Genomic DNA, 13252 nt, shown 5'->3' with positions numbered 1-13252 from the left:
AGCTGTACTTTAAAATGTATTTTCTCCTTGCTTCCGTTATTACCAGTACCTTCCTCTCAGCCTCAAGGAGAGAAAAAATAGAATTCCTTGCAACTCAAGCTGTTGTTGAGTTGTTTCTTGCTGGGCTGCTCTCAATGTTCTGATGTACTAAGCCCTGCTAACCTCATTTTCTCCTTCCTACTTTAGACTCCTGTTTCCTTCATGATGCTTTCATTTAAATTTCATTTAAATTTGACTCCAAAAATACTTTTTCAATTTATTAGTACCTTAACTTGATGAAAATCAGAGTACTCCATCAAAGTAGTTTGGTTACCACAATCCCTATTTTTTTTTTTTTCATCTTTCTGTACTCTCTGGTTATCTACTCTCTTGTGAATATCTAAAACCTCATCAAACTGCAGGGCACAATCATTCAGAAAGTGAGTTGTGTGAGAACAATATCACTTACAGAATTCTGACTTTAGGCCAACATGGAATGCAAGGAATTAATTTATCTGGGCTTCTAATTATAAGTGGAAGATGGTCTCTTAAGAGTATATTCCTTCCAAAGTGAACAGGCAATTTTTATAACAGCATCATTCAAAATTATAAATACAGATTTGAGGGATAGCAAAAGAAAAGGACAGCAGCAAATGATAATTTGAAACCAAACCTCTTCCATGTTCAAATTTTTATCCTTATTCCCAGTTCTGCTTTGAAAAGCCCATGGGAGAAAATGAAAGTTGGTGATGCTGCAACCATCACATTTGCACAGTGCTTTAAGAGGTGCAGTGCATCTTCAACGCACCCCCTTATTAATGCCCAGGTGATGAGTGAAGAATCAGCGGCTCAGAGGGCTCCAGGGCTTGCCCAAGGTTGTAGGGCCAAAAAGAGAGTCTGTGACTCTAAATCCTACATTCTTTTCACTATGTCACATGTGGAACTACATATGCTCTTACCAAAATATCTTCAGAATCATGACCATCACTGACTGACAGTCCATTTAACTGTTGTTGCAACTGTCCCATGGCCTGAGGAAGGTCTCGCGATGGAATAAACCAGTCCTGGTCTTCCTCATCCAGCATCTCCTGGAAGCAGCGGTCCAAGAATTCTTGCTCCTGCAGCTCCTCTTCCACCTAGCAAGCAAAGGGGAAGAGCTCAGACGTACTGTCCCAGTGGGACTCACACCTTCCAGTTTTTTCTCTACCTCTTTCTTTCAGAGGTTGTTACTATGCAGTTAAGAATGATCTTGTGGGGGGGCTTCCCTGGTGGCGCAGTGGTTGAGAGTCCGCCTGCTGATGCAGGGGACACGGGTTCGTGTCCCGGTCCGGGAAGATCCCACATGCCGTGGAGCGGCTGGGCCCGTGAGCCATGGCCGCTGAGCCTGCGCGTCCGGAGCCTGTGCTCCGCAACGGGAGAGGCCACAACAGTGAGAGGCCCGCGTACCGCAAAAAAAAAAAAAAAAAAAAAAAAAAAAGAATGATCTTGTGGACTTCCCTGGTGGCACAGTGGTTAAGAATCCACCTGCCAATTCAGGTGTCACGGGTTCGAGCCCTGGTCCGGGAAGATCCCACATGCCACGGAGCAACTAAGCCCGTGCGCCACAACTACTAAGCCACAACTTCTAAGTGGGCCACCATTATTGAAGCCCATGTGCCCAGAGCCCGTGCTCTGCAACAAGGGAAGCCACCACAGTGAGAAGCCCGCACACCGCAACGAAGAGTAGCCCCCGCTCACCGCCAACTAGAGAAAGCCCGCGCGCAGCAACGAAGACCCAACGCAGCCAAAAATAAATATTAATTAATTAAAAAAAAGAATGATCTTGTATGAGATCTACTAAGAATTATGATGCTTCTAATGACAGGCTAGAGAAAATATAATTTTTAATTTTTCAACCAAATTCCATCAAAAATAAGGCTGAGGAAATAGTCAAAATAGCAGAAATTCCAGGTATTCACAGATCTTCTAATATGTGATACAGATATTTTCCACTCATATGGCACTTACAGAAAATCATTTTAAAGCTTGAAATTCTTTTCTCAATCTTGTTGAGAAGCGATTCTTCTTAAATTCCCCATCTTTCAGATATGAAAAGGGTACAGGAACTATGTAACTAGACCACTACCTGGATAGTGGAGATTAAATCAAAACCAACTCCCAGCTTCTGGCCCACTTTTCTGGTATTGAGGCCCCTACATGAGAAAAAATACTTTCATAACCTTAGAAAGATATAAAGAACACTTTTTTGCATAGCAATAGAAAATGATGTCATCAATGTAGTATACTTTCAAAACAAGAAGAAATAATATGAGTATTTACACAACTGCATATTTCTTTTTTTAAATTAATTAATTAATATATATATATACATTTTTAAAACATCTTTATTGGGGTATAATTGCTTTACAATGGTGTGTTAGTTTCTGCTTTATAACAAAGTGAATCAGTTATACATATACATATGTTCCCATATCTCTTCCCTCTTGCATCTCCCTCCCTCCCACCCTCCCTAGCCCACCCCTCGAGGTGGTCACAAAGCACTGAGCTGATCTCCCTATGCTATGCGGCTGCTTCCCACTAGCTATCTACCTTACCTTTGGTAGGGTATATATGTCCATCTGTCCATCTCTCTCTCTCTCTCTCTCTCTCTCTCTCTTGCTCGCTTTGTCACAGCTCACCCTTCCCCCTCCCCATATCCTCAAGTCCGTTCTCCAGTAGGTCTGTGTCTTTATTCCTGTCTTACCCCTAGCGTCTTCATGACATTTTTTTTTCTTAAATTCCATATATATATATATATTTTATTTTTGGCTGAGTTGGGTTTTCGTTGCTGCGCACGGGCTTTCTCTAGTTGAGGTGAGTGGGGCTACTCTTCATTGTGAAGTGCGGGCTTCTCATTGCGGTGGCTCTTGTTGTGGAGCATGGACTCTAGGTACACGGGCTTCAGTAGTTGTGGCTCACGGGCTCTAGAGCGCAGGTTCAGTAGTTGTGGCAGACAGGCTTAGCTGCTCTGCAGCATGAGGGATCTTCCCAGACCGGGGCTCAAACCTGTGTCCCTTGCAATGGCAGGCGGATTAGTAACCACTGTACCACTAGGAAGTCCCCAACTGCATGTTTCTTAAAGACTGTCTTAATCTAAAGCAATATATAGCTAGGATATTTTACACTTTTTTGCAGACACTGTTAACTCTTAATAAAGAGTATGCTTCACTCTGGAGATTAAGTGTGATTTTAACAGGCTTCCCGCTTCTTGTTTGGCCATGACTTTCCTGCAGGAAGCCTGGTAACAGATTCACAGTTCACTTGAGCCACCACCGGAGGGCCGGTCAAGCAAAAATAATCACCCAAGCCAGCCAATACAGTTAACCTCATGAATTCAAAGGAAAAGTCACTGGTAGCAAGACTTAAACATACTATTTCAACATTACAATTAGCCACACTTTTCTTTTTTTAAATATCAAGTACTTAAAATAACAACTAGAAAATATTTCCAAGCTACAAGATTTAACATGACTGCTCAAGATGTGCCCTTCCTCTCCCCAAGAGCATAACAACATGCTCCCTGTTGTTATTAAATCTACCCTATTCACAGGCACAACCCACAAAAATAGTTACCTGGGCCCAGAGGTGTGACAGGAAGCATGGTCTATGTACTATTCACACAGATCATACCACAATGGGCCACATGGGGTGGTAACTCCTGGCTGCCCCCCTAAACTTGTTTCCTTCTCCCCAAAGCACCAGGCTATTCAGTTAAAATCACATTTCCTGTCTCTCATGCTGGATATGGCCATGTAACTATTAATCATGTCATGTCCCCAGAAGGGATGTGAGCATTTTGGCATCACTTGGTTAAAAAGAGATCTTTGCTTTGACATTTGGCTCTCTGCCTTTCCTTGTGGCTTGACTTCCAGTTATCCTGCATCTGATAAAATGCCCTGGGCGTGGCAGAGCAACATCATGGAGGGCACCGTGTAGTTGAAGAGTCACCTGTCTACCTGGAATGCTTACCTTGGGCTGTTAAGGCCACAGAGATATAAGACCATGAATTACTGCTGGATCTTTGTGGAAGCAGTCTAGCCTTCCCCCACCTAATACACTCCCTATCTCAGAATTGCATTCTGCCAGTCTCTGAGTTCCTATGTGTGGCATGCCAAGCTGGCCTGTCTGCACACAGCTGCTGTTTCCCAGAAGTCTACACCAGAACACCACGGTATTTGATCCTCTTTTAATTAGCATGGTAGAAACATTTCAATATCATCCTCCAAAGTATCTTCAATCTGGTCTCAGCAGCTGAAGTTGCTTCTTGGTCAGCCCAGACCAGGCTTCTACATATTTTCAAGTTGTTCTAAAGCCAATGAACCCATTTCTCTTGTAACAGACTGACGGTAAAATACTATAGCTGTTGAATTACACATCTCATTAACCTTTCACTTCTTTACCTGCCTGTTGAAATCCTCTTCATTCTCCATCCACATGTACTCTGCAAATGGGTTTTCCTTCTCATCATGCCCATTTAACCCTTGGTCCTCTTTGGATTTTATATTGGGTGAAGTATTCGCCACACTGGATCCATTCATTATGATAGAACCTAAACAGGAGCAAAAGAAAGGATAAAATGATCCAAAAAGCAAAAAAAAGGATAAAAAGGATAAAAGGATCAAGGAAATGAAAAGATTCTTCCAGATGCTTTTGAAGTTCTAAATCAAAGTTATTAACTATAGATGAATAGAAACTGCTAGTCTATAACTGTTACAAAACTAGCCATATCCTCTTACCAACTATACAGATGTACGACGCTTTAAGAGTTAAAAGAAAAAAACATCTAGGCTCAGTTAGCCTTTCTAGGCAAGTGGGTTGGGAGCCGAGGGTGGGGAGTATTTTTTCAAGCCAAATTTCTGTAGGTTCTAGAACGTAACCAAGATCACACAGCTTCCTTATTAACATTTAACTAGGTAGAGAAAATGCATTCTTAATAAACACTGTAAACAACTGCCCCTTATTCTGATTCTTAAGATGTGTTTTTCTTTAAAACATATTTCAAAAATAATACATGTTAATTGTATTGAAAAGCAAAAAGGAGAAAAGTTAAGGTCACCAGTCGTCTAACCATCCAGAGTTAAAAATGTTTAACAATGTGGTGGATATAAGCTTCCTGACCTCCCCTACGTGTGTACATATACACACAACCCTTCTCCAAGGATCCATTCGTACAGTAACAGCATGATGCGCCATCATTTTCTTTTTCTTATTTCTATGTTAATACAGCCACACTGTCGTTTGGTGTATATCCTGTATTTCTGTATTATAAAGGTTGGATGAACTTCTTGTGTTCATTTTTTCTAATGATTTCCTTAGGATAACTCCTAGAAATAGAACTGCTGTATAGGAAAGAAGGTTTGTTTTTTTTAAGGCTCTTGATCTATTGCCATGCTGCCATAAGAATTTAAATTCCCACTGGTATTATGTAAATGCTGTTTCTCTGCACTCATGAGTATTATTATTTTTTAAACTATTGCCAATTTCATACAAGAAAACTCGCAAGTTATTGTTTACATTTACATTTCTTTGATTTTTACTGAGGCTAAGTATTTTGAGATAAGCTTACTAGCCATTTATATTTCTTATATTGTAATTTTTCTGCTAAAGTACTTCACCCATTTTTCTCTCAGGGTACATATATCGTTTCCTTAACTTTTGTAAGAATTTTTATTACATTTGTCATCATTTTTATTTCTCATAAACTAATTTATAAATAAAAATTATTTTTCGATTAATTTTTTGGTGGCAGTTTTTACTGGCTTTAATTTTTGTCTGCAGTTTGTGTGAGTGTCTGTCTATGGCTTTTCAAATGCGTACATATTTTAAAAAATTGTTTACTTTGGCTTCCAAATCCATTTTGATGTGTTCACTATCATCTGAAATATGTCTTTTTTCTGTACTTTATTTAAATCTTAACGACTCTTTAAAAACCACTGCAGTCTTTACTCACTCTATACCACCTCCCCTAAGCTCTTGTATGTAATGAGCATGGTGTTAATACTACTTAATTGTTCTGTTTCATATGTTTAATTTTTCTCTTTCCAATTATAAACTCATGAAACACAAGATGTAGGTTTCTGTATTTTGTAACCTACCTCAGCATTAGGAACTCCATATCTACTGTGGATCATGGTGTTTGGGCAACTTTCCCTTTCCAGCCTGTCTCCTTCCAGTCTCAACTCAATCCCCTCCCAACCAACCCTGGGGCATTTTTAAGTTTTAACAAATTATTTCCTCACTCATTTCTATCTTGGCAACACTCATGAAAAAGTCCTTCTCTGCTTCTGGGTACACTAAAAAAAATTACTGCTTACTCCCCTTTAAAATTTTTGCAATTTTCTAACCTGTTATGAACATTAGAAAATCTCATCTTCTTAAAAGACAAAGTAGAATTGTGAAGAGTAATAAGACTAGATGGAAAAACAACTCAGTGATAGCTCAAAAAGAATTTAAGACAGAACCCATTTAATTCACTGTTGGTTTAAATAGGGCACCTAGTATGAAATATATCAGTTTAACATATTTCAGATAGAGACAAACGAAATCAATGATTATTCCAAATACTGCTCCAGAATAATAATTCCATAAGGCTATAAAAGGGAGGAAACCAGCTCTTGACTTTCACCACTTCCATTTGCAGCATAACAATGATAGAATTAAGTCTGCTCTAAATGCCAGGGCAACTGCATAAGTAAGTATTCCTAGTCAGAGACCTTTTTTTCCTTTTTGGCTGCGTTGGGTCTTCGTTGCCGTGCATGGGCTTTCTCTAGTTGCTGCAGGGGGGGTTACTCTTCTTTGTGGTGCGTGGGCTTCTCATTGCAGTGGCTTCTCTTGTTGCAGAGCACGGGCTCTAGGTGCACCAGCTTCAGTAGTTGCAGCATGCAGGCTCAGTAGTTGCGGCACGCAGGCCCTAGAGAGTGCGGGCTTCAGTAGTTGTGGCGTGTGGGCTCAGTAGTTACAGCATGTGGGCTCTAGGGCACGCGGGCTTCAGTAGTTGTGGCGTGTGGGCTCAGTAGTTGTGGCGCACGGGCTTAGTGGCTCTGCAGCATGTGGAATCTTCCCAGACCAGGGACCAAACCTGTGTACCCTGCATTGGCAGGTGGATTCTTAACCACTGCGCCACCAGGGAAGTCCCAAATCAGAGACTCTTAAAGGTCTTGAACCTTGCTGGGTAGCATATTACATTCAGTATATAGTATTTTCAAAGATTCACTTGGCAGTTGTTTACCACCAACACTGATTTTTCCCCACATTACGGAAATCACCCACAGAGAATCAGAGTTCAGTTTTCTAAAACATCTGCCTTTGCCCAAAAAATAAATCCTGAGTGCACATGACCATAAGGAAAAAGGGAAGACAGAGGAAGAAAGAACAGAATAACCCTGCTAATTCAAGAGCAAGGCAGAGCACAGAGAACAAACTGCAGGATACACCTTCATGAGAAAGGGAATGGAAAATTACCACAAACTCAACATGGGGATTATCCAATTTAACACAAACACTTTAGAGAAGCTGAAAGCACTGAGATATGAGACTGTCAGTACTAGGAAAGTGGTTCTCTCCACAGTCGGTTATACAGTATTGATTCGTATTTTATACCATTCCACCTGTGTTCTCCACACAATTGGGAAGTTTGGTTTCTCTAAATAGCAGCAATCCAACAACTTAATTTGTGCAGTGTTTTAACAATTTATAAAGTACTTTCATATCTATGCTGTAACTTAAGGTACATCATCTGTCCAACCTCACTTGTAAAAAACCACCCAGACAGTGCTAAAGTAAGACCAAAGAAGGTACTGGTTCAGGGGTTAAGCAAACTGGGCTGCTGGGTTAGTTCAATAACAACACTGGTTTGTGGGCCTTCTGGGCGACAGTGAATTGGTGCTTAATGTGCCCCTCGACTTTAGAAGTGGGGTGGGAATGGGGAGATTTTGCTGGAGAATGGTAACTCCTAGGTAAGACACTTGGGGAATGCCTTCCAACTTGAGGAAGACACCAGGTAAGATACCACCATTGCCTGTAACTTCCCTGACTTTCCTGCCCTGTAACTTCCCTGACTTTCCTGCTTCCGAAGTTGCATGTTAACATTCTCTGTTTCCAGCCCCTCTCCAGCTCACCATCCATCATGCATGCCCTCCAACAGCACAGTGTTTCTCTAATCAGCTTATTTTGACTTTTTATGTTCATTATTTCACTTGATCCTCCCACACCAAAGCATATCCTTGTGAAATTCTAGTGTAGTGGAGACAAAGAAAATACCCCCAAAGCATCCAGAGATGGGGGGAAATGCTTGGTTACATAAGCAGATCACAAATCAGAATAGCTGCTACGTTGTCAGCTACACTACAGAGAGGCGCATGTGAAAAGGAATTCGATCTTATAACAACCATGTGATTGAATTTAGAAGTTCATCTTTCCCGAGTCAAGCCCTCAGATGAGAGAGCCATTCCAGTTGACAGCTTGACTGTAACTTCATGAGATACTCGGAGATAGAGGCACCCAGCTAAGCTGTTCCCAGATTCCTGGCCCACAGGAACTGTGAGATAATAAATGTTTGTTGTTTTAACCTGCTAATCTTTGGGGTAAGTTGTTATATAGTAATAAATAACTAACACAGGTATTCAATGAACACTGACAACTATCTCTGCCACATAGACCACCAGTTGCCACATCTTTCCAATTATCTATCAAGAAGTCAAATGTGCAGTCTGAAGCAGGTCATTACTTGAGAAGTTCTTCAAGCATTAGACCTCAGCAGTACATAAAGGAGTTGGTGTCTGGTCTGTGTCTATACTGCATTATGAAATCTAAGAACTACTTGAAACTTCTTCCCCCTCTATCTCACTTTCCCTCTTATAGACATGACAAACATGCTGAAAATGGAAAATAACGATTGTCATTTGGCTGAAGATGGGAAAGCATGTAGCCCTGTTCATAGTCAAAACAGGAGTGCTGAGCTCCTGCCAAGCATTTGATTTAGCACTTTACCATGATCAAGGGTTTGTGTTTAAGATATCTGGCTTGAAACAGAGGCCTTGGCTCTCAGCCACGAAGAACGTCAGGGCTTTTAATATATCTAGGATATTTCTAGAATACATACTTCATCAGTTCAACACTTTGAAAAACCACAAATTTCAGATACAACATGCTCACACAAAAAACTGACTGTTTTTTTAAACCTAAATGAGATTTTTTCAGAAGGTATAAACCTAGATCGTGCCCAGGATAACAGTCTGACTGTCAAGAACACTTGGAACTTTTGACTCAATTGCTGGGAAAAAGTCAATTGAGTAGCTGATATAAAAACTGGTCTCTACTATTCTGTTTCCTACAGTTTTGTTAACTTCATTCAGTCTGGTTAATACTGGTTAATAAAAATTAAACATTATGGACAACAATTTTACATTTTACTTCAAACATGCTGCCACTAGATTCAGGTTTTGTCTTTTCCCAGTTACTTCTTAGCAGCTCAGGTAATTAGATGCACTCACTCACTAATATCTGTGTGCCTATCTACCCTTGGCACTGTGCTTGACTGCTGCTTTGACAGGGGACACAGTCCTTTCCCTGTTGGTATTTACACTCGCTCGGGAGACAAGCAAATAATTAAGAATAATTACTATTAAATTAAAAGGAGAAGTAAAAGCGAGTAATGAGAAGACAACAGGAAGACCCAATCTAGTCCAGGAGTGGGGGATGGTTCGGAAAGGTTTCCCTGAACAAGCAACATTTAGACTGATACCTGAAGAACTTAAGTTAGCTAGCAATAGGGAGGAGAGGGTAAAGCATATGCAAAGACTCAGAGGCAGGAGGGGACTTTCAGGAACTACAAGCAGGTAGGTATGTATATAGTTGGAAGGTCAAAGGAGAACCAGGGGGGAGAATTGCCAAGGAAGAGAGATGAGGTTGCAGAGGCAGATGGGGCCAGATCATACAGGACATCAGAGGCTACATGAAGGATTTTGGATATCATCCCTAAAAGCAATGAAAGACATTAAAGAGTGTTCTCAGTAGCATAGTGACGACTCAATTCATATTTTGAGATCACTCAGGCTGCCACATGGAAAATGGATTGGAGAGACTGAGAGTGGATAATGGGAGACCAGTAAGGCAGCTAATGCACTAAACCAGATGAAAAAAAAAAAAAAAAAAAAAAAGAGGTAGCTACTTGGACTAAAATAATGGCAGTAAGAAGAGAGTAGGTAGATTCCAAAACTATTTTAGGTTGTTCTGGTGAGGAACTGGATGTGGGGAGACAGGGTGAGGGAAACATCGAGGATAACTTCGGCACAAGCAACTGGGTGGGTGGTAATGTTACCCACTGAGCTAAGGAACTCTGTGGGAAGGGCAAATTTTTCTTGGGTGGTGATGGGGAGTTGAGGTCTAAAGGGTGATGAGTTCTATTTGGACACATTAAATGTGTAATGCCTCTGAAACACTCAAATGGTGACACAGGTAGGTTGTTTATATGCATCAGTAGGTGAGGTATGGCTAAATATAGAAATCTGGACTCGTTGTTTACATAAATGATAACAGAAGTCATGGGACTAGAAGATATTGCCTAGGGAAAAAGGGCAAAGTGAGATGAGAAGAGGGTCCAGGACCCAGACCTGACAAGTGTGAATATTTTAAAAAGTCAGTTATAGGAGGAGATAGTATAGAAAAGGAGACAGAGAAGGAAACCAGAAGAGTGTGCCATCACAGAAATCAAGGGAGGACAGAACCCCCGTGTAGTGAGTTGAATGGTAGCTCCCCAAAAGATATGTTCATATCCTAATCCCTAGAACCTGTGAAGGCTACATTGTTTAGAATAGGGGTCTTTGCGGATGCAACTAAATTAAGGACCTTGAGATACGTAGATCATTCTGGATTATCCCAGTAGGCCCTAAATCCAATGATGTGTCCTTATAAGAGAAAAGCAGAGGGAGATTTGAGACAGAGAGAAGGTGGCAGTGTGACCAGGGAGGCAGAGATTGGAGTGATGTGGCCACAAGCCAAGGAATGCCTATAGGCACCAGAAGTTAAAGAGGCAAAGAACAGATTCTCCCCGACAGCCTCCAGAGAGAGAGCCCAGCCCTCCCAACACCTTGGTTTTTGACTTCTGGGCTCCAGAACTGCAAGAGAATAAATTTATGTTGTTTTAAGCCACCAGTTTGTGGTAATCTGTTACACAGGGGACTGACACACCCAGTAAGGCAGGTGTGTTGAAGGCTGATGCAAGGTCAAAAGGAAGGCTGAAGAGTGTCCATAGAATTTAGGACCATGGAGGTCTCTGATGACCTTAATGAAAGCAGTATCCATAAAGAGAAATGAGGGAGAAAGTCAAATGGATGAGGTATGAATTGCAGGGACAGGAAGTATTAGATACTCTCTCAAGGAGGCCAGCTGCCAAGGAAAGGAATAGGAATGAACAGGAACTGGAGTGGTGAGAGGTCCCTGGAAACTTTAAAGACTGGACAGTCTAGAACATGTTTAAATGTTCACAGAAAGAGTCTAGTAGAGACAGAGAGGCTACAAATAAAGGAGAAGGAAGGAATAACTGATAGTCTAGGCCATCGGAAGGTAGGAAGGGATACTTCCCTACCTTATTTTATCCTTCCAAAACTCTTGAGAGGTAAATAGGCCATAGCAAAAGCACTGAGTTCACTGAAACACTTCAAGGTTGAATTAACTGTTTGTGATCACACGATCAATAAATGGTGATGCAGGGAATTCAACACACATCTTCTCTGTCCTCCTTTCCTCCTTCCCTCCTTCCCACTTGCTGACTCTATTCCAGCCACATTATTTACTAACTCTTCCCTGAGGACACTGGCATCCTTCCTCTGGGCCTTGCAGAGGTTATTCCCATGATCTGGAATGCTTTTCCCTCAGATGTCTGACTCATCTGCCTCCCTCTAGACTGTTCAAATTCCACCTTCCCAGTAAGACTTATCCTGTCTACCGTTTAAGTTGAAAGCCTTGCTTCTCTCTGCCCACAATCTCAACTCACCATAATAAATGCTTAATCTCCATAGCATTTATTACTGGCTAACCTACCAGATAATGTACATGGGTTTCTGTTCTCCCCTCCAACTGGAAGATAGGCTGCACAGACTCAGGAATTTTGCCATTATTAAACCTAGTGGAGGCCCAGCAGAACTCTAGGGTCAGCCAGAACTGGGCACAATTATAACTCTTGTGATTTGATATTGCAGCAGTTTAGCTCAGAGCCAAGCCAGTTATTAAAGAGGATCTTTTCTGCTATTTTAAGCAGCATGGTAAATTTGAGGTAAACTTAAATTTTCAATAATTACAGAGCAGGTATGAACTCTTCCTTTGTTTCTCCAGACACATGAACCTGGGTGCCAAATCCATCCTCTCTGGGAGGAGTGGGAATGTATGAAGATAGCCTAAGTCTCAACTGAATAAAAAGATGCCCCGAAAGACATGTAAACATTTTCAAAAACTAAAATCTTAAAGTGTGGTTCCTTACCACACATCAGGGATTATCTAGCCTCCAGTGTGGTTGGAGTAGTGAGGGGACAGAGAGACATATAGAGAAGCCAGGGTGAGTCACCCCATCTCTCCCTCCTCTGGACCTTAGCTCCTCCTGATTGTCACTCGTTACACTGATAACAGATTTCAGGACTCAGCACATGCAGCCATAACGTGTGCCTAATTCCACATCCCAGTCACTGGGACACAAAATTTGGGGGCCTTAAGTCTGGCTCACAGATCAACTTCACATATGTCAGTTCTTCCTCTACAGCTGAGTCAGTGAGTAAAGACACATAAACAGAAGCAGATTAATACGAACAAGATTTTATTGACATATATATACATATGTACATAAAGCTGGGAAAGAGAAGGGCCCATTGGGGCAAATGCATAGGGGGAGAGAAAGCATCTGAAAACAGCAGTGGGCATCCTGCCAGTTCCAAGTCTAGGGAAAACTGGCTGGGAGCTTGGGTGGCCAAGTTAACAGTCAAACCACAGGGATGGCACAGTGGATGATACAGGCAGCTCTCTTCCATTCTTCTAACTGGAACTTCTCAAGTCTGGTGTAGTTCTGAAGTGGGCTCATATGCTCCTCACCCTCCAACACACACACACACGCATGCACGCACGCGCACACACACACGCGCGCGCGCGCGTGCACGCACACACACGCACACCCCTGAGGTGTGGTCCTCTGGCTTGCTGTAGGAAGAGAAGAGGTTAAGTTTCACCTAAAGGGGCTGAGCCGCTTTCC

At 41.7% G+C, this 13252-nt stretch overlaps 1 protein-coding gene across 2 annotated transcripts in view; it reads right to left on the bottom strand.

Annotated features, from left to right (window-relative positions):
• The window catches only part of PAIP2B (poly(A) binding protein interacting protein 2B), a 45091-nt gene that overhangs the window by 5801 nt on the left and 26038 nt on the right, over nucleotides 1–13252 (bottom strand). For both annotated transcript variants that reach the window (XM_033838336.2, XM_033838337.2), the window contains exons 2-3: nucleotides 4419–4567; nucleotides 939–1115 (exon numbers count right to left, since the gene is read on the bottom strand). In XM_033838336.2, the coding sequence (XP_033694227.1) occupies nucleotides 939–1115; nucleotides 4419–4556 (315 nt within the window). In that variant the 5' untranslated portion in view covers nucleotides 4557–4567. The remainder of the gene's footprint in view (nucleotides 1–938; nucleotides 1116–4418; nucleotides 4568–13252) is intronic.

Source organism: Tursiops truncatus, chromosome 14 (genome assembly GCF_011762595.2).
Source record: "Tursiops truncatus isolate mTurTru1 chromosome 14, mTurTru1.mat.Y, whole genome shotgun sequence".
In the NCBI taxonomy this organism is placed as follows: domain Eukaryota; kingdom Metazoa; phylum Chordata; class Mammalia; order Artiodactyla; family Delphinidae; genus Tursiops; species Tursiops truncatus.
This window is presented reverse-complemented; position numbering and strand designations above follow the sequence as displayed.